Genomic DNA, 21517 nt, shown 5'->3' on the forward strand with positions numbered 1-21517 from the left:
AAAACATCCCTTTTTTGTTGTTGTTTTGGTTTGATTGGGTTTTTTCTTGTTTGCAGCCTTTTCATGGAAAAATCTGACAATTTTGCTCTGATGCAAGGTACTTTTTTCCCACTTTTTCAATGGATTAGGGACAGATCCAGCAGCCTGGCAGAGCAGGAGAAGGTGACTGATGCTCCATGCCCTGTGCTCTGCCAGGTTGAGAGGGGATTCCAATGGGCCCATGCACAGACTCACCCTTGGAGACACATATATATATATATATTTATGTATGTGTGTATATGTGTATGAATATATATGTATGTCTGTATTTATTTATGTGAAATTTGTGGAACATGTATGTTTGTATTTATTTATATGGAATTTGTGGAGATGGACTGTGATGAACTGATGCTCCTGGGGGTGCTGGGAGCAGCAGGGCAGGGTGTCCCCTCCACTGCCTCTCTGGGTGTCCCCATGGATGCACAACTCACTTCTATCATGCACCTTGGCACCCTCCTAATTGCCCTCCAAATTTCCAGGTGTTGTAAGAAGATAATTTTGCTATCACACTGGTGCTGGGGGTTTTTGTGCTGCCTGTGAGTGAAGCTCTGTGCAGCTCCAAGCATTCGCCCAGTGCTTTCCCCTCTCAGGAATGGGATGCAGCATTCCCTCTCCTCCAGCTCTGTCCCTGCATGCACAGCACCAAGTCCTTCAGAGGAGCTATTGCTGTAGTCTTATTCCCTTTGAATCTGTATTTACTATCTCTTATCTCCTGTTGGTTTTTTTTAAACACTATTTGCAGTAAATATCCCCAACTTGAAAACGGGTTGAGGTGCACATTAAAAAAAGAGCCTGAGTTATATAAAACTAATGCCTGTGTAAGCTTTTATCTAATGGCAATTAAAGTATCTCACATAAACAAATCATTAACGTAAAACCCTTGATAAAAGCTGTGTTTTCAGCATCACACAGCCACTGTAACCTCGCTCATGGATGATCATCCTCCGTCTTTCCCAATGCTCCCATAACTGCTCTTATTGACAAAAAATGATTAGTTCTTCTCTGCCCAGTGCTCCTACCTGGGAGGCCTCAGAGTGCCCCTCAACCACCGCCAAAGGGAAGAAATAAAAGTAATAATAATGCTTAATTAAAGCCCTGGGGCTGTGGCCGTGTGAGAGCCCCTGCAGAGCAAAGATGCTGCAGCCCCCAAAGGGGCCAGACCCAAAGTTGTACCCAGTGGAACAGAGGGGAACCTGTTTGGGTGGCTGAGGGCTCACCCTGAGAACTGAACCCCTCTGGGTGATGCTCTCAGGGCTTTCTTTCCTTATTATTTTTAGCTTTTGATGCGTTGGGTGGGACAAGGACGATCTGCCCGCCAATGCCACCTCCAGCTCTCACCCTCCAGCATTGCATGGGAACATCATCTCCCCTGTTAGGCACCAGGACCTTGGCACAGTCGTTCCTCAAGGTGTATCAGGTGCTCAATAAAAGTAATTCCCAAGTTAAACTGTTGCCTTCCCAGTGCCTCTGAAGAGTTGGCAGCATCTGAGAAAGCTGATGGGGGACCAGTGCCCAAGGCTGGCCATGGGGAGAGGAGACCGGGCAAAATATGGGCGTGGACCCCTTTTCTTTTTAAAACTGGTTTATTCTACACAATTTTTTTAAACAACATTCATAAAACATTAATTACAAAAATGTGCTAATATGGGGTAGGTTTTTTCTTTTTATTTATTTTTTTTTCTTCCAACAATCAGAAATTCACATTTGAAAGGACAGTCATACTTTTAAGACACACATTCAAATACTTCAATTCCAGATACAAAATTTTTAGGGGATATAAATCACTTGCAAGAAGCAGATGTAAAAAATCAAAAGAAAAGAGGAATAATTTTAGGCTTCAGGATCTGATTTCAGGATTGAATTGAGTGATTGTTTTCGGACCACTGGCTCTGCTGGTCTGCCCAGCATGCCCGGCAGGCCTGGGCACTTCCCAGGACCAATTCTGGAGCCACACATGACTCCTGCTGAGCCAGAATCAGGAACACAGTGGAAAAAAAAATGGGATGGCGAAGCTACTGACAGTGCTTGCAGCCTTTTATTTAGTCTTTCTAGTGGGTACAGACACTGTGAGGGTGAGCGTTACCAGCACATCACAGGGCAAAGCAATGCATCCCACCCCAAAAACCCATGGACAGGCTGTTTTCCATCAACAGTGGAGCAAATGCCAGCTGTGACAGAGCTGGAGAGAGGCATGGCATCAGAATCTGCTGACCAGGGCTGATGGCAGCAAGCTTGGAGGTCCTGCTTTAAAAACAATTACCCGAAATGGCCAAAATTCAAGCCTCCGCCCCGGTGCTCTTATGTGGAGCCAGCTCCAAAATCCACCCATCTGAAAGCAAATATTTGGCTTTATCCTGCTGGATTTCAGGGCAGGGGAGGGAGAGAGGGGTAATTTCCTAATTGCCCTCAGCCTCCCCAGAAAAATCCTGCCTCTGGCTTTAACGGGTTCAAATAGCTGAAATAGGATATGCTGGGAAAGTTCAGGCCTCGAGAAGTCGTTTTCTTTCCCGAAATGATTGGAGTGAATGTGCTCGGCAGCCAAACCCCAACTGCATTCAGGCAATTTGGCTGTCACCCACCACAAGAGGAGCATCAACTCCACACAAAAACCTGCTCCCGTAAACAACTCATCAGCCACACCACGATTAAAAATGTACAAAAAGGAAAAAAAGTTTAATTCCTTAGTAAAATAGACACTAAGCCTTGTCTCTAGCACTATGGGTAAGAGCTACACTCGCCGTGCTGGGCGGAGGTGGATGTAGGGGGAGTGTTGGGAGTATGGTACAAAAAGAGGAGAAACTTTGGAGGTACAGAGACTGCTTCAAAGCCGTGTTTTGCAGGAAACAGGTGGAATTTTGTGTTTTTCTCTCCCACCTTGCCTGCACTGGGAATGTGAATCCCAGTCCCATACCTGTGGTTGGAGTGTTGCCACCACAGTGTGTGGGAAGAGGGGACGTGGGGACACTCTCAGTGTCTGTCCTTGAGAGGAGCACTGAGGGCACTGCAATGTTTGAAAAAATAAACCAACAAAGCCCCCCCGGAAGGGGCTGTGTGGGGTGAACCCACCAAAGCCCAGTGATAACCTCACTGTCACCAGGGCCAAAGTCCACGGCGTGGCCGAGCCAAGCTGATAAAGAGCCTGGAGCGACGCTCACCCCACGGCGCGGGGAGGGTCACCCCTGCAAACACCCCAGGGTTCCTAAGCCCACTCAGAGCTCCATCCACCCCTGTGTCTGCTTTCCTTCCAAGGACTCTCAAAAGATAGGGAAACAGCTTTCTTTTGGGTCTTTACTGGCCTGTGGGTCCCCTCTCTGGTGCCAGCTCCATCCCCACCCGGAATTACAGAGGACCTCAGAGGAGTATTTAAGGAGCAATTTTCAATCAAATCATTCTCCCCAGAGATTACAAGGGTGGCTTGCAAGCACCCAAAAGAGCAGCTCGAGCTCAGATTTGGTGGCACAAAGGCACAGGGAGGGGCTGCTCCACTCTCCTTGGCAAAGGAGCCGGGGCTTTCAAAGTCATCCCGATTTTCTGCTTCCAGTTGGATAAGGAGACGCAAACTCTGCCTGCGTGAAAATAATTGAAGCTAGAATAATCAAGGTAACCCCCAAACAAAACTGTGGGGTACCAAAGCACATGAAAGCTGGGAATGGTTGGCAGTGAAGGATGGAGGGATGGCAAATGTCTCAGCTGGATCTGTCCCCCTGAGTCCAGAGGATTTGGTCCAAGTTCACCTTTATCCAGGTTTTCACTCTGAGGACCATATGGCCACAAAAAGGTGCAGATGCCAGCCAGGGTTGAAATCCACCCTAAGCCTCCCAAGACACTGAACTGGAGTGATCTGAGCAAGAGTAGATGAGATCCTCAGCACCAAATCAGGCTGTCCAGAGCAAGTCGCTCTTGGCACCCACGTACCAAAGAGACCCTCTGTTGCAATGGAGAACATTCCCGTGGCTCTGCCACACAGGGGAGGGTGGGAATGTCCTTGCCTAGCTGGAGACCACCTTTCTCCTGGCTCCTCCAGGCAGCTCAGCCCAGAGGATGATGAAGTTCCTCAACTGGTAGCCCCAAACCACCACACTGGTTGGAGGTAGAGCTAAAATCTCTTGAAACTGGGGGTCCCCAAACCCCGTGGTACTGCAGCAGACCTGCAGAAGCCCTCAGGCTTGGATGGCAATTAGGATGTGGCCTTCCCACAGCTCCCACAGAAATGTTAGAAAGCCTCAACCCCAGCCAGTGAGTGGCCAGAATCTGTTAAAATTAAGCCCTGGGACTTAGGCATGTGTGTGTTCCTGGCCAGAGGACCTCAGGACAGGGCACACTGCAATGAAGCAGCTCCTGCAGATAGTTTAAGCCATGAATCATGGCACTTCTCAGGCAGCTCCTGCAGCATTGCTACCCTTCCCATCACAAACACCACCATGCCCAGAGCCCTCCCAGCTCGGCTGTCCTGCTTCATGCCTTGGCAGGAGCAAGAGGAGTTAAATTCAATGCCTCACTCTGGAACAGTAGGAAGATAAAAAAAAAGAAAAAGAAGAAAAGACAACAAGTTGGTTTTGAACACCCTCAAGGTAAAGATTTAAGAGGCAGCCCCAGCCCAGCCCCGAGCGGGCGCTGCTGGGACACGTCCTGTGCTCACTGTACACTTACATAAGGCTCTGCAGCTCTGCAAACACCCCGGGCATGGGGTGAAGTGGGGCCTTCCCTGCTCCCTTCCACCCTTTTCCCACCTCGGGGGCTCAACCTGCTCCCCTGCCCTTGCTGGCTCCCAAAACTGGCTTAGCCTGGAGTGCCGGGCTCCCCCTTCCCCTCCTGGAGCAAGGGAGAGGGGCAGGAATCACAGCCTGGCACTCACAGGAGAGGGAGAAGGTTGTTTTTTTTTAATTAGAAAACTGAGTAAAAGGCAGTTTTGGCTGTGAAGGCAGCTGCCTGCTCAACCCTCACCTGCCCAAGGAGGATGTGGATGTGCTGGGCCAGGATGAGTGGATCCTAATGGAACAGAATGGGTTTTGGGATGAAGCTTTTTGCAGCAGGTAGGGATCCATTTGGTGTGACATCATCAAACCATCACAGGCTAAAAGGAGGTTTTGGAGACCAGTGCAATTCCTCCCTGTTCATAGATGCTCCAGTCACCACAATCCCACCTCTCACATGCCACCAGCTGCACAAATCCCTGTAAGCTGCCTGATACCGTAACAAGCCAAACTAGACCCACAGCAGCAGTTTGCTGACAAACCAACCCCAAATACTCCCTTTATGTCGTCAGACTGCTCCAACCTTTGCCCTTCCCGTTTCAATCTGTGTTTGCTGTTGAGGTGACCCTTTCATTGCTGTTGCTCAAACCTGCCTTCCCTGCTGCAAAATTTGCCCGTCTTCAGCACGGGCAGGATTTTGGCCAGCTAAAGATGATGAATGTGGTTTTAGGAGGCTGGTACCAGACATCAGTCTGCAATAGGATGAGGGCTGGCTTCCTGTGATCAAAATGGGGTTTGCCATGGGCAAAGACCAAAATTTAGTGGGAACGACTGTGGCTGGCTCTTGGTTGACATGGAGCTGCTCCAATGCCACTGCAGCACTAAGTGCTGGTTGCACTAGATGCAGGTTCCCCTGGGAAAAGACCTTTGTAGGCATGTGGAGCAGTTAAGACAAGTGAATTCTGCAGAAATTTGGGATTTGAACCATAAATCTCTTTATGAGCCAGGGAGGTTTTACCACAACAAAGTCTGGGCGCTGCCATTGGTGGCTCTGCCGTGCAGGCGCTCACTCAGCCCAGACAGGGCTTGGAGGCAGCTCTGCTCATCCTCTGCTTGGCCTGAAGAAGCTCCTTGTTGAATTTAAATGCCTCTTAAGCTCTCCTTCGGGGGGCATTAAGGTAAAAAGTACGATTTAAGGAACTTCATCGAACTCCCATGTTAATAAATGCCCAAAACCACGCAGGAGTTATGATGAGGTATTATTTCTTTCCTTCAGCTGTCAGAGGCCTTTGAAGATACCCCATTCCCACCTGAAATACATCACTTTAACACCCTATTCTAGGCTAAGCCTGGCAGATCCCACCACAGCACAGATGCCATGGTGCCTGCCCTGCCTGCCCACATGGCTCCAGTTGCCTCCTGTGGGCCCCAAAACTGAGTGATGGGTCAGCAGAGCCACAGCAGACAATGCCATGAAGGGTAAGAACAGTCATGGAAAAGCATATTGAAGAAAGAGACAAGTAGACACCTCATTTTATAGACATAAACAGACATATCACAACACATCAGATAATTTTCCAGCTCGTACGGGGACAGAAGGGCCACAGGACCACAAAACCTTACGATGCATTAACCAACATGGGTTAAAAGCAGGGCCAGAGGGGCATGCAAGGGCCTGAGCCTATGTACAAATGTCCCACCACTGACCATGGGAGGGGCCTTCCACTGAACCCAAATATCCAGAGCAGAGATTTGTCTTGGTGTTACAGACCCCCACACTCGCCTGGAGACCAAGGGGTGATTCCCATGGCCCACGTCCCCCTTCAGGCATCTCAGCTTTTTAATGGCAGTTGAACAAAATGAAAACTCAATGAAGGATGGGTTTGCAGCCAGGATAAAAGTGAATTTTGTTTCTTGCTCTCTCCCAGGAAAAAGTACCCCAGTCACTGTTGGCTCCTCATTTACACAGGGACCCACCGGGGCAGGAGAACTTCCCTCCTCGCTCATTTAACCACACTCATTAGCAATGCCTTGAGATGATCACAGAATTGTGGAATGGTTTGGGTTGGAAGGGACCTAAAAGCCATTCCATCCCCTGCCATGGGCAGGGACACCTTCCACTATCCCAGGTTGCTCCAAGCCGCCTCCAACCAGGCCTTGAACAATTCCAGGGATGGGGCAGTCACAGCTCTCTGGGCAATTGGAATTTCTAAAATTTTCTCTGGGCAATGATGAATTTCTTCACAAGGCTGAACTCTGCTGCCTCTCTGTGTGGTGGGTACCCACTGACTGTGCGATTTCCTTGTGCTCTCTCCCTCTCCCCCCAGGGACAGCACTGACCCTGCACCAGCTCCCCACGACAACACACAGGCGACGAGTGAAATGCTACAGGGGCTTTCCAACCCTTTGGAACACCGGGCTTCCCTTGCCAATACTGACTCCTGGTTATTGCTGCATAATACACAACTGGCCCCTAAAAAAGAGCAGTGGCACCCTGTGCCCTGAGCCAGCAGCATCCCCACACCCATGGATGCCCCTGTGCCCAGCAGGGAAGCCACATCCCAGCACAGAGCTGATCCAGGACTCACAGGGCTCTGTCCCATCCCTGTGTGCCTTGATGCCTCCGAAGTGCCTGTCCTGGTGGCGATCCCAAGGATTTGGCCCTGTGGATCCAGCCACTGTGGGCTGTGCCAGGAGCTGCCCCTCTCTTTTGCACCTCAAAAGCCCAATCATTAGTCACTGGGTGAGAAAACAGAGGTGGAAAGTGGCCAAGGGACCTGCCGGTCTTGTCCATGCATTTTTAAGGCATATTTTGCAGGAAGGGTGTGCTCCCACGTGGCTCCATTTGGTGGAGCCGGCCGAGCTCCCAATCGTCCCGGCTGCAGCTCTCTGGGTGTGCAGGAGAGCAGCGGGAAAGGGGGAGAGAAGAAGATGGAAGCGGGACTTGCTGACATTTATTTGGTTTGTGCATCAGACTAAAGCAGCGCTTCCTCCTTCGGATCTCTGGCTCCAAACAGGCCCTGGTGCTGGATGGGGAGGGGATTGTCTCCCTTGGATGTGACACCCCAGTAACACCAGAGGAGGAGGATGGACAGCTGCCAGGTCCAACAAGCTCCATCCGTGGCCTGCTTGAAAAAGGCATTTATTAGCTGTAAACCTCTGTTGTGATGTATAGAAAACTGGGGAGAGGAGCGGGAGATCGATCAAGTTTGAATCCTGGTGAGAGTTCTCCTTAGAAAATGGTTAGAGGAAAAAAAAAGGTGGCTTTGAAATCAAAACTGTCCCGAGAAAGAGCGTTTCTGCTAGTTAAGAGCCTTTAACTAGAAGAACTTTTTGTGTTTTCTCCTTTACAAACATAGTGCATCTGCAATCACTGGGAATTATGGTCTGTCTGCAAAAGGGCCTGTGCTGGGGCTATGGAGAGGCTGCTGGTGGCCGTGGGGTGTGCGGGGAGCGGGGTCACATGTGCGCTTCGGAGGCCGGGCAGCCCGGCAGCAGCTCCCCGTTCACCACGGCCTCCGACACCAGCATCTTGTCTTTGCCGGAATCCAGGCGCTGCTTCTTCAGCATCCTCTGATGGACCAGCGGGACCACGGAGAGCACCAAGGCGCCGATGATGGGGGGGACTCCGGCGAAGTAAAAGGCCGCGTCGTAATTCCCAAAATAATCATTGAGGTATCCTGCAAGAGAAGAACAACAGAGGTTAGAGCCACATCAGGCTAAGCCCTCATTAGTCTAATGACCAGCTTGTTTCCTCCTTCCCGTGAGAGCTGCAGCTTGCGTCAACCACCAGATTTGGGGAGATTTGGGTTTTTAAAATAATCTTTTTTTTTCCCACTGCATTTCTTGAAGTTTTTATGCCTTGGATTGAAGGATGTGTGCAGCCAACATTGTGTACCAAGAAGTCAAGAAGAAAACCCTCAGCCATCCTTCCTGTTTAACCAGAACAGGACACAATTGGACACATCCCAGACAATCCCAAATACAAGCTGAGACACGTTAAACCAAACACTTCAGGTGGCTCTTCCCAGAGGCTTGCCAGCCAGCAGACAATGGGAAAAGTGTGCAGGGGCTGCTCCTCTGCAGACTGTCTCCATCTGGAAGCCCTACTTTGCTTACAGGTATTTTATCTACATTGCCAGTCACAAACAATAGCCGAGCCCTTAATACCCAACGAGGTTCTGCATTTGTTCATTTGGCAAGTTCTAACACAGCCAGGCATCCTTGGAGAATAACGCGTGGCCATTGATCAGTGCTGGAAAATCTCTCTGAGTTTCTCCTGCATAGACACTTCCCTGGGGATTCAGTCAATGAAATAAGCCCCTTCACCCAGCGAGTCCAATGCAGGGGGTCCTGCAGCAGCACCCTCACAGTGAGGGTCTTCAGCCCCCAAGTTCTTTCATGAGGGTGTTAAACTGAACTTTGCTGCCAGAAACAGAGATCAGAGGATTTTATCCAGCTTTAGCTTGGTGCTTGCTGATGCAGATGTTCTGCTGTTCAGGGTCAGCTCTGGCAAAGCCCTTGCTGTTAAGGGTGCTGGGGTTATTGCTGTGCTTAAACACAGATCCAAGTCTTGTGAACCTCAGGTGTCTCCATCTCTAACTTTGAATCAATCCTAGAAAACTAATATCTGCCAATTTTTAGCTCATCTTCAAGCAGAAATCAAGTTAATGTGACCTTGGTTCACTGTTCCCCCAATGACCACCTTTGGAGAAAGGCCCTGAGATACTATAGGATGTAGCATGGAGTGATGCCACACCCATACTTCAACCCCCCAGTGACATGATAAGCCAGAAAATTCCAAACCATGAGTCCAGTCTCACACCAAAATACCAGCATGGGTGAAAGCTGCTCCCAGCATGTCCCTCCCAAAGCCGGTCCCAGTCCGGCACCGCGGCGCTACCAACCTGCTATGGGTGTACCCGCGGTCATGGGCACAGCCATCAGCCCCATGAGGTACCCTATGGCCTGGGACGCCTGCATGGGCCCCACCAGCTCGAAGGCGATGGGGGCCATGATGGTGGTGAAGAAGCCATCGCAGAGGCCGAGGAAGAGGCAGATGACAATGACGCCCTCAAAGCCTTGACACTGGGGGATCATCATGCACAGGATGCCCAACAGCATGAAGGATGCAACCTGAGGAGGCAAAAGTGGGCATGAGGAGTGGGCGTGAGGAGTGGGAGTGTGCAGCAGGAAGAGTCATGAAGGTGACACTGAACAGGTCAATGTCATTGGTCTCTCCTTTGGACAGAGCAATGCCATCTGTCCGTTGCGCCCGTCTCAGAGGGGCCCTTAAGGATAACCTTTTAAGAAGGGTTAAGAAGGATTATCTGATGGATTAGCTGCTAGATTTCAGCAGTTTGTTCTTCAAAAACCACAAGAAGGTGAGAGGGTGTCAGTAGTTTGGGAAGAGTTGGTACCATGGAGTTTCATTGCTGAATGGACACTGGACAAGTGTGTAACTTCCCTTACACATTTCTATAGTACATTTTCTTCCCTAACAGCAGATAAAGCTGTTAGAAAATAGTCAGTAAAGAGTTTGCACTCTGATTGACCAGATTAAGCAGACCAATGCAGAGATGCCATTCCCTGACCCACTGTTGTTGGCCAGCAGCTACTAGAGGGTTGGACACAACGTACCTGCAGGTAAATCTTCTTCAACCCAGGGATGCAGTCACCAATACGGCCTGAAACCAAGCGCCCCAGCCCCGACATGCCTCCGAGGCAGACCAGGAGGATCCAGTCCTTTTTGGTCTCTTTAAATCGCTTCTCCACGTATTTTACCTACAATGGAGGGATGGACACAAGGACATGATGCCTCAGTAAAGCTGACCCCTGTCACCTCCCCAAAAGGGATGAGATTTCCTGCAGCTGGCCCATGTTTTTGGGGGTGATTGTGTGACCCTCATGTCCTCACCACACTGACCTGCACGCACCACCTCCACCCACCCCAAACCCAACAGGTCCTTCCTCTCCTGCTACCAATGCTTGTCCTCAGGAGCCATGGGAAGCGGCTGCTCTGCCCACCCTGGCTCAGAGGACATATAGAGGCATCAAAAGGCCATATCCTCTCACCACTATTCCTGTTTGCAGGATGTGTAGCAGTTTCTTGGCTTCGAGGCATTTGGCCCCTCTGCCCCTGCTGCCCATCCCCCTCCTCCCACCCCCTCCTCGCTTGCAGGAGCCAGGGATCTCCCTCCCCTTCCAGTCCCAGCCAAGGCTCTTACCAGGTGCATGTATGGTACGAGGTATCCCAGGACAGCAGTAGCGATCCCAAAGGCCCAAATCCGATAGGTCTTTCTCCGGAAAACCCTCAAGTTGAAATACCTGCGTGTCTGGGCCCAGCACTGCTGCCGTGCGCTCCGGCTGCCCAGCTTGTCCTGCCCATCGTGCTGAGAGTCACAAGAGGGTGGCAGGGTGGGCCGGTAGGTCATGGACAAGAAGATCTGGATGAGCATTAAGGCACTGAGTACTTGGAAAGTATGTGCCAGCCCAATGGCCTTCCCGACCATCTTCAGGAAGAAGGGGAGTGGCACGGAGATGAGGCAGCTGCCGCCGGCCACGATGCCGTTGGCCAAGCCAAGGCGGCGCTTGAAGTAGTGACCAAGGATGACCAGCGAGGGCTGGAAGGCAAAGGAGCTGCCACAGCCAAAGAGAATCCCATACGTGAAATAACGAACTTCCAGAGACCTAGCGGGAAAAAACCACATGGAGCTGGTGACGTTAGGCAGAGGTGGGGAAGGTCAGGAAGCCTCCTGCCCTGTGGTCCTGCAAAACCATGTGTCAAGACCCAGGTCTCCCATGCCACAGGTGCTACACAGACAGTCTGACCCCAAGGAGATTACTCCCAAGCCAAAGCAAGGATTATCCTCACTTCACAGCCGGCACATTAAATCTTTGGGAAAATGGAGTTTAGCTGGGGAGAGCTTTCTGCAACCAGGAGAAGCAGCAGCCAACCTGCCCTCCTTGGGAAGCCGACGTAACTTCAATGGTTTTTAAATTACAGTAAACAAGATTTTCTTAGGTAGGAAGGGTGGCCTATTTTTAGCTAGAAATCCTTTTCATTTTTCCACTGAAAGGACTAATTCAAAACATTCTGCACCCAGTGTAGTTTGAAAGCACCAACCCTGCTGGTTATTAGGCATGTAGGAAGGAAACATGGTGTTTCTGCCCAAGCTCCAGGCTGGTTAATTAAGTTCTTCTTCTTTAAGCTCCTCTGGGAGCTTAAATTAGACAGTTAATAGATCTCATTTGTACCTTACATTGGTGGCTGCACTCCCACTCAAGGAGGGAGTGAAGTGGCTGCTCTGTAGAGCAGATGGAGAGTCCTGAGAGCCCTTGGAAGGAGCTGCTTCCCAATTGCCAGCCCGATTTTCCCAATAGAAGCATCTGAGAAAGGAGCCTCGTGTTAGGCCGTGCAAACAACCTGTTATGTTTCTCTCCAGATGAAGGATGTTTTCACTTCATGACGGGACAATACATCCAACTGCATGAGACATTGCCTGGGAGGAGAGCACGACAGAGACCTTGGGGCAGCTCATCATGCCCAACCCTCCTGTGCAATACTGAGTGATGCCCATGAAGCAAGCGAGGAGACAGCAGCCCACATCTAACAGAGCAGCTGGAAGTTGGGAAAACCTTTACAAGAACATCATTCCTTCCATTACACGCTCGTTTCTTCAGCTTGCCAAGCAGAAAGCAGAACATGCTTGCTGTGCCCAACGGCTCCAAGACAAATGACTGTCAGGAAAGGCACTTTCCAGCTACTCCAGGATGAAACCACATCAGAAGCCCCCTCTGTGGGAGCCAGGGAAGCAGCTGGGCCATGCAGGCTGTCTCCGACCTCCCACACACCAGCGCTGGCCATCTCGGCTGGGTCACACCAGCTTTGGTGCCGCGGTTGCGCTGACGTGTCGGATCAGTGGAGACAAATGCCCTGGTTCCCATCTGCTCCCTGTTGATGCTGAGACACCCTTGCAGGAGCAGGGGCTCCATCCAGCCATGTTTCTTAGCCAGGATTTCCCAGCCTGCTTACTGGGAATCAGCCAGCTGCTTTCCAGTGGGAAGGGCAGCATGGTCTCCCTTGGATAACAAGGTCACCCGTGAATAATGACATCTCCTGGGACAAAGAGGTCTCCCTCCATCAGCTGCCTCTCACTTCCAGCTCTCAGTGGGAACAGCCCTGGTTCATCCCTGCTGGTAGAAGTTTGGGGGACTCCTCTCTGGAGGATAAACTGGGCAGAAATTGTGGAGGGGAAGGAGAGGCAGATGAAGAGGGACTCAACCGCCCCTACAGAACACTTAGCTGTGCAGAGGAGGAGGGCTGAGAGGGCAGCCCTGCTGAACTGGCCATCATCTAAACATGCTGAAACACACCCCTTCACACTGGAGGAAGGGTGAAGCCTTAACTGGGATTTCTCTTTTCTTGAGGGCACACAAGATCTGTGGTGGCTTGAGCTGATTACAACTGCAGTAGACACCCCTGTGCAAGGCAGCAGAGAGGAAAAGCCTCACCTCGACCCCATCCAACCTTCCCCAGAGCTCAGCATTGCAGCATATTTGGTTTCTTTCATGGATTTCGTACCAAACTCCCAACATTTTGAGAGTAGGAGGCCCTGAGCTGGGCACTGGAGTCCTCTTGCACAGGCTTGGTGCCTCACAGGGTTTTTGGATCAGCTTGGTGTAGTGCTGGGAACTGCTGCTCCTCTGTTTGGACAAAACAAACCCATTTCAGAGGAACCAGGAGGTAAAGAGGGGATGAGCCTTGATGCAGACATGCCTCAGCCCACCAAACCCAGGCTGTGTCACGTTGCACCGGTGCCTGCACTGGGGAGGTGATCTCAAGGTGTGTGTGGGGGGGGGGAAGCTGGCAAGCGGGACCAGAAAAAAGCTTCTCCATTGTTCCGGGTGAGCAGGAGCCACAGGCTCTGAATTTCAGGAGCAGCCTCCAGCACGAGGGCGGGGCGGTGCCGAGTCTCGCAGCCTCGCTGCTCTTCCCCCGGCTCCGCTCGGCCGCGCCGGCACAGCTTCCCTGCTCCGGTCCAGCTCAGAGGGGCTCCTTTCTCCCTTAAAAGGGAGCCAAAGGAATGTGATCCGAGTGAGAGGCAGGAAATGGGGATTTCAGTTCTGCAGCTCTCCTGGAAATAATATTCTTCTCTGCCTGTACTGTTTGATTTTCTTTTCAAGCCCAACACAACCAGCCACTTGCAGCGGCCGTGGTCCCATCAGCCCTTTTTCTTTGCACGAACATTGTACAATAGAAGGGGAAAAGTGTCCAAGCTCTGTTGATTAGAAGGAAAGCAGGATTACATGGGAAGCTCCTGTGATCTGCACTGCCAGGGCACACCTTCCCTCAGGACCCACTGCACCCTCTCTGATTGCTGTTATCTTTGGGAACACAAGGCGGTGGCACCTGCGAGGAAATCGCAGAGGGTGGTTCCTTCCACACCGCTGCCTGAGATGGGTTTAGCGTCCCAAAAAGCTCGGCTGCAATCGGCCACAGCCCCAGGGGCTTTGCCCTTTGCTGCATTCCCACTCCCAGCACAATGGGGGGGCTCCCGCCGCTGAGGATTTGGGCATCCAGGGAACCAGGGCTGGGACAAGCATGAGGGTCTCACTGAGCAGTGTGAGTGGACTGGCTCCCATGCAGGGTGGGCAGGAGGAGCACAGCACAAGCAAGTTGCCTTCTGGAAAACTAGTGCGTATTTGCTTTAAAAACCCCACTTCTTGAAGCATTTTAATTAAAACAATATTGATTTTAACTGAAATCCAAGCCAAAGAAATGTTTTTATTCAGAAGAACTGAGGCAAATGCTGCTTTGGAGGTGTCTCCACGGTGACTCTGAGACTCTGTTTAACAAGTGTACCCCAGGGGTGACCTCTTTTTGCTCCCACAAAGATGCCAACGTCTGGGCTGGAAAGACACACAGGTACACCTGCCATTTAAATACACATCAGCCGATGCCTGCCAGCAGAAATTCATGGCGTGGGATCAGGGATGGAAAAAGAGGAACAGCAATGGCCCTGTGCTGCTGCAGATGCCTGAGCTGGAGCAGGAACACCACAAACTGCTCAAGATCCTGTCCATGTCCCCCTCCCTGTCTGTCCTGCACAGAAACTCCCTCTCAAGTGTAGTCCATCAAATATTATTTTAAGCATTAATTTACTTTCAGCACCAAATGTGAAAATGGTTGCGAAGGAGAACAGTTTTCTCTGTGAGTGCCTCTTTGGAGCTGCCCATGACAGGTACACCAACCTCTCCTTCCTGTTCTAAAGATCAAATTAAGGACCTGAGGCTGAAATCCCATAAAATACAGTCCCTTGCTCAGGTAAAATTTGCTCTTTTTTTTTATATGAGGACAAAAGAGCAACTTGGTTCAATTTGTAAAGAAACAGGCTGAGCGCACATGGGCTGTGTGGGGTTGCCAGGGCACCCCTCAGCTGGATGGGAACCACCTGCTTTGCCCCAAAAGGCAGCAGCAATGTGTTGGCAGGGGGGTTGCAGGGCATAGGGAGGAAGAAGAGCTCTCCAGGGAGCTGTGTGTCCCCTCCCAGCCTTACTTGGTGAAGGAGCTGCAGAGGAGCCCGATGAAGGCGATGGCAGCTCCCATGGCTGCCGTGGTCCTGCAGCCGAGCCGGTCGGTGAAGATGCTGACGATGGGAGAGCAGAAAAAAATCATGCCCATGGCCAAGGAACCAACCCACGCTGGGGAGAGAGAGAAGAGAGGTCATGGTCAGGGTGGGACATCGAACGGGGGCAGGGGGGACACAGAGGCTGACTCCAGCCTTGGTGGCAGAGAGGCAGCCCCATCACACTGTTAATTAACAGTGCAGCTCATCAACAGCACAGGCACCACTTGTACTGCCCAACGGCATCGTGGATGGGGCAGCGTTGGAGGTGTGGACAAATTGTCTTTGTATCCCTCTTCACTGGGTTTATATGTGCCCCAGGGAATGCACTGAGCTTCCAACACTTTTTCCTAACAACCTTTGCTGTGCGTGTGATGATGCCCCCACTGGTGCCACTTCCATCAGGACATCTCCAGGCCAAAAGCTCCCCAAGCTCCTCAGATCCCTCTGCTCCCCAGCTTTGTCTAGGAAGAGTTTCCCATCCTGAGTTACAGCTCTGCATTCCCAGGTACCATGCTCATCCACCCCTGCTCCCTGCTCTCCAGAGTCAGGAGTCCTCACCTCCCCCTCGCCCCACAGTCAGGGATGAGTCCTTGCTGCAGCTGAGCTGATGGAGACACATGGTGATGCCAGGTTAGATTATACCCTGGCCCCGCCAGGTGATGCCCAAGCAGGACCATGCCCTCCTGTCTCCTTCCAGCCACCTCTGGAGAAAACCACTGTCCGTGTGTCTATCTTTTCCCAGAAACTTTTATTATTCATGGGTTATTTCAGCCCATTGTGGAATCATGGAATTATTACATTTGGAAAAGCCCTTGAAGATCCTTGAGTCCACCCATTCCCCCAGTATTGCCAAACCCAGCACTAAACCATATCCCCAAGTGCCACACCTATGTGGCTTTTAAATGCCCCCAGGGACAATGATTCCATCAGTGCCCTGGGCAGCTGTGCCAGGGCTTGACCACCTTTCGGAGAAGAAGTTTTTCCTAATCTCCAGCCTAAACCTCTCCTGGCACAGCTTGAGGCCATTTCCTATCGTTCATCGTTTTCCCCCTGCCCTCCGCCTTCTCTTTTTAATGGTTTATGCGATGGTTTTGGGGAGGAAAGGCAACGTTTCAAGAAAAGCAATGTGGTAAGAAAAAAAATTTAAATTCTACCAGGTCTGATGAGAAGGCATCCCCTGGCCGATGTGTGGGGCAGGGCAGAATGGACAGGTGGACAAGGGGCCTCCAGCCCTACTCAGCACCCAAGTGGGGCGACCTCCTGGAGCCCCTCCCAGCTCTAGGCACTGGCTCTGGGCTGTTGAGTACATCCCCAGGACATGTGTTCCTTGCTTTTTTTATACCATTTTCAGGGCAGGTTTTTTTTAACCCAAACAAGGACTCTGCAAACCTTTTCAGCACAGCCCCACACAAAAACACCCTGTCCTTCCAGAGCCGTGAGATCTTCAGAAAATAGCCAGGTCCCTATTAAAAGCAAATCCCAGCTATAGAGCAGCCTCTCCAACCTCTGTCTTTCAAAAGGACCACACAAAGAAGCCCTCCCCAGCCTGGGAAGAGCTGACTCTTCCAAATTAATTATAAGTTCACAAGGACCCAATTTACTTCAAAATCTTCTTTAATAAATGCAGAGTGGAGCAATAAAATGAAAAGCAAGGGCTGTGCGGGAACCTCGTGGAACCAGCCGGGCTCTTGTCTCGACACCAGGCAAAAAGAAGGGTGAGGGTGAGGGAGAGGACCCCCCTCTCCGACTGATTTTCTTGGTTATAAACACAAGGCACAGTGTAATGAAAGTCCTTCTAACAGGATTAGGTGGCACGGATCCAAAGAGCCGTCCAAAACAACTCCAAGAGGGGGTGAGGGGTGGGAGCAATGCCAAGGTGGGAAAGGCTCGTTAAATTGGATAATATACTTCCAGAAATGTTCCTTCTACTCCAGCCAAGGCAGTAAAACATTAGATGGCCCCGTCATGTTTGAAGTTTGTTATTTTTGGAAATTACTTTAAGAAACGCGGAAATAAAAGCATAAAGCAAAGTATTAAATTTAAAGGGCCAGATTCTGATCTTAATAACCCAGGGATTTACATGCAAATAAGCAGGATCAATCTCTGGTCCTAAAAATGCACACTCACCTGCAGAGATCAAAGCAAACCCGGGGCGGGAGGCTCAGCAATGGGCGCTTCAAAGCTCCTCCAGCTTTGGGTTTGTAAAGAGGAGATATTGCTCAATTAAAATTGGTAAACACACCAAAAAAAAGAGTCCTGTGGCAAATTGCTCTACCTTAGAGAAAGGGCTTACCACAAGCAATGAATAAAAATAGGCTTGGGGAAGAACACCAAGTTAAAATTAGTAAGAACAATAGCCTCACTTCCAGAGCGGGGTTTTGTCTTCCCAGCGCTTCCCAGCGAAGCCCCGGGAAGCCGGGAGGGCTGGGCGAGCTCCAGCGCTGGAAGGAAACCTCGGCAAAATCCGGGAGATCAGGAGAAAGCCACCTCATTCCCAGCTCTGATCCTGGCGTGATTCACACCAAAACACCCCCTGAGAGTGGGTTACACAACTTTCCCCCCTGCTTTATTCCCACTGTGATGTCAATGATCTCCATCCATCTGGATCTGGGCGAGGTTGGAGGAAAGTGATGGCAGAAAACCATGGGTTGGGAAAATAGAGTTCAGGTGAAGCATAGCCCCAAACCTGCCCCTTTGGACATGGAGCCGTAGTCCCTGGATCCACTCCAGGGCAAGAAGGTTTATATCTGGCAATCTGTGTAAGTGGTATTGAAGTTTCTCCTGGATGTGAAGGGCAGAGGCAGCCATTCCTCCAGTGGAAAGCAGACAGGGCTTAACCACCTTTATTTCAGCAACTCCTCCAACGCTGGAGAAGTTATGACTTGATTTAAAGCCCACAGGAGAAAAAGGGAGGAATCTTTGCTTCTGATTTCCATGGGGATTTGGATGAGATGGTTAATTCCCAGCCCTGCCACACCTCCAACCCTCTGTGGCTGATAACCTGGGCGAGATATCGAAGCACAGACAAGCCCCCACAGGAGCCACACAGCCTTATCAAGCAGCGAGGTGCAATCAGGCAGATCCTAAAAGAAAGGATGGACCAAATCCAGCTGAGGACGGGGCTGGAAGGAGCTCAAGAGCTGCCAGAACTTTGACAGGAATCGGGTTAAGACTTGATTGTCTTTCAAGATGCCCTGAGTCCAACCACCTCCTGGGAGCACCAGCTGAAGGGGCTGCTTTTGGAGCTGCCCAGCTGGGTGCTGGGAGAAAACCAGTCTGGTAACACCCAAGAAACATTCTCTCCAAGGGATGCCTTGACAGAAACACAAAATTCTTCAGAAACTACATTTTTAGCTTAAGAAAAAAAAAATAAAAAAGGCATTTTAAGCACTCTGCTTTTGGTGAGGGAGAAATGGAGATGACTTCTGATTTGGGGGCTGGAGGTATAAGAGGTGACTCAAGGCTCACTGTCCCTCCCCGACAGTCCATCCCACCCTGCTCCCAACACAGCCCCTCCTGGAGGCAATGGAACAGCGGCTGGGATCCCCCTGGTACATAACCCCCACTCCTCACTGCTCCTTGAAGGGCTGGGGGACAGCAACAGCCCCGGCTGCCACCCCAGACCAGGCCACCCACAGCCCTGCCTTCCTCCAGTGCTGATGGGACCTTCCTGGTGGTCCTGGGATGCTCTGGGGTATGGGAAGAGCCCAGCATAGGGCTGGTGCCGCTTTGCTGGAGCAGAGAGGGTGACCAAGGAGAGCATTCCACCAGCAGCCCTCACACAGGGGAAAGCTCCAGTTGAAGCTCCACAGATTGCTCCTTCCCACCTTGGCTTTAACAAAGGCAGCCAAACTGGCAGCCTGTGGCTGGTCCAAAGCAATGTGGCCTTCACCGTGGACAAGGAACAAACACAGTGGTTGAAGATCGTCAAGGGGAAAAGTGATTCAGTGGTGTAGGAAAACACAGAATCAGAATGGTTTGGGCTGGAAGGGACCTTAAATATCATTTAATTCCAACCCCCCTGTCATGGGCAGTAATACCTCCAACAAGACCAGGTTGCTCCAAGCCCCATCCAGCTTGGTCTTGAACACTTCCAGCTGTTCTGAGTAACATGGTCAAGATGATCCATCCTCCCCAACACTGCTCACTCTGGGCTCAAGACACAGTGAAAGCTGAGAAGGTGACCCACTTGCCCACCAGCCCATTTGCCCACCAGCCCATCACCACCAAGCTGTGCCCACAATGGAGGAGCTCTGGGACCAGGCTTTGGCCACCAGCTCTCCTCCTGCTGGCAGGTGACAGGCTGCTGGGGTCCCTGTGGCAGAGGAGAACTGGCATGTGGGGGTCAGGGGGCTCAGCCTGATGAAGGCTGTGAGCACCATGTCTGCATGTTCATGGCAGCAAGAGGGCCCCCAGGGTCAGTCCAAGTGGGTCCCACACGCTGGACACCAGGTCAGCTTTCTTTTCAGCCAGACCGTTCAAAAGGATGGAAAGCTCCTTCATCATCGGCACTTTCCTGAGTAGAAAAAGGTTTCTGGGAGCAGAACAAGGTGGGAACAGGAAGGTGAGAAACAACAGAAGAAAATATCACCACTGAGACACAGATCCAAACCCTGCTGGTATCGAGTTCATTGTTCCAAAAAACACCATTAAAAAATCATACTGTGTGGAACTTGTGGCCAAGCCTATTTGTTCCTTTAAAACTGAATCTCCAGGGAGAGAGAAGGAAGGGACGTCGCTCTCAGCTGTGCTTTCCCGCTGACCCAAATACCCTGGGCTGGAGGGATCAAGGGCCAGGAGGTGACCTCAGATCCGCCACTGGAGGAAGTGTCTTCCCTCGCTTCCCGCGGCTTCTCCCGCTCACGCCGCACAGCTGGGACAGGGACACGATGCACAGGGTCACCTTCCCCAGCACCTGGCACTTCTCTGAGGTGATTCACCTCCTCCTCCCCACCTGTACCGCTCCTACAAGAAATAAATGATTTTTGGACTTGTTCCAGAGACAGGGAAGCTCTGCTGGTGTGACAAACCTCGTCACATACCTTCAAAGCCCTCCCCAGCCCTACCTGGCTCCATTTTTGGGTGGTCTGGGAGCCCAAAGAGCCTTGTGGCCCTTCCCAGGTGGACGCTGTGGGGAGTGCAGCCGGCTGTCCCCCCCTCTGTGGAGCTCCTGCAGCACATCTGCACTGAGGACCAAGCAGCTGTTTCATCTTGTGCCCTCGAAAAGCCATTTGCGTCATCCTCTGCTCGCTCAAAGTAAAGCCTGAAACGCTCCCAATGGCTCAGCCCCATGTGCTCAACACCCCCTGCGGACCCAGCCTATCCCAGACTTGGATGGTCAAGGTTTAAATAAAGGCAGATGCAAAAGTCACATCTGAGGAGGCCACCACGATGCGTGGCAGGATGGGAAACTGAGCTAAAGAGCAGCAAAAAGTGGGAGTCCTAAACCAAAGCTGGGGAACACCAAACAGAAGCTGGGGAACACCAAACAGAAGCTGGGGAACACCAAACAGAAGACAAAGAGGCACAAACCGAATATCTGAAGCCCCAAATTGAAGCTGGGGAGCAACAAATTGAAACAGGAGAGCACCAAGCCAAAGCTGAGGAGCCACAAACTGAAGTTGGGGAGCACCAAACTGAAGATGACAAGTCTCAAACTGAAGTTGAGGAAACCCAAACTGAAGTTGTGGAGCCCCAAACTGGAGCTGAATAGCCCCAAACCAAAGATGAGGAGCCCTAAATGGAAGCTGAGGAGTACCAAACCAATGCTGAGGCACATCAAACTGATGCTGAGAAGCACCAAACCAATGCTGAGGAGCCCCAAACTGAAGCTGAGGAGCCCCAGTTCAAAGCTGGGGAGCACCAAACTGAAGTAGACGGGCTCCTCTGGGCGGAGGTGGGGCGGTGTGGTGGCAGTCACTGTGCATCACGTGCAGCTAAAAGCCAGTTAAACTCATTAATTGTATAGCAAGCCCTGCTTGGTACCATACCCTAAAGCTTCAGAACAAAGTCCTCCTTTATCAGGTTTGGCTGACTTCTCCCCCCTCCTTTCTTTTGAAAACAATTCCACAACAGCCTGAAAATTGGAATAAATGGAATTATTCAGAGGAATTATTCAAGGCCAGGTCTGACTAAAGACCCTTTCAGTGCCAT

At 51.1% G+C, this 21517-nt stretch overlaps 1 protein-coding gene across 1 annotated transcript; it reads right to left on the reverse strand.

The window, feature by feature from the left end:
- Positions 1-6237: 6237 nt before the first annotated feature.
- On the reverse strand, positions 6238-15434 carry SLC16A2 (solute carrier family 16 member 2). The gene is made up of 5 exons (XM_029963768.1): positions 15293-15434; positions 10961-11423; positions 10374-10517; positions 9641-9869; positions 6238-8413 (listed from the first exon to the last, which is right to left on the reverse strand). The coding sequence occupies exons 1-5, from the start codon at positions 15415-15417 to the stop codon at positions 8193-8195; spliced, it is 1182 nt and encodes a 393-aa protein (XP_029819628.1). The 5' UTR covers positions 15418-15434; the 3' UTR covers positions 6238-8192.
- Positions 15435-21517: the final 6083 nt, after the last annotated feature.

Source organism: Manacus vitellinus, unplaced genomic scaffold (genome assembly GCF_001715985.3).
Source record: "Manacus vitellinus isolate BGI_N305 unplaced genomic scaffold, ASM171598v3 scaffold_62_pilon, whole genome shotgun sequence".
NCBI classification, from domain to species: domain Eukaryota; kingdom Metazoa; phylum Chordata; class Aves; order Passeriformes; family Pipridae; genus Manacus; species Manacus vitellinus.

What these genes read in the sequence shown, in the direction of transcription:
- SLC16A2 (XM_029963768.1), bottom strand. Translation starts at nt 15,417, where the DNA reads ATGGGCATGATTTTTTTCTGCTCTCCCATCGTCAGCATCTTCACCGAC. An exon ending in CTCTGCAGCTCCTTCACCAA is followed by an intron (nt 11,424 to 15,292) that starts GTAAGGCTGGGA and finishes TTTTCCCGCTAG; the next exon opens with GTCTCTGGAAGTTCGTTATT. An exon ending in TGAAGAAGATTTACCTGCAG is followed by an intron (nt 9,870 to 10,373) that starts GTACGTTGTGTC and finishes TTGCCTCCTCAG; the next exon opens with GTTGCATCCTTCATGCTGTT.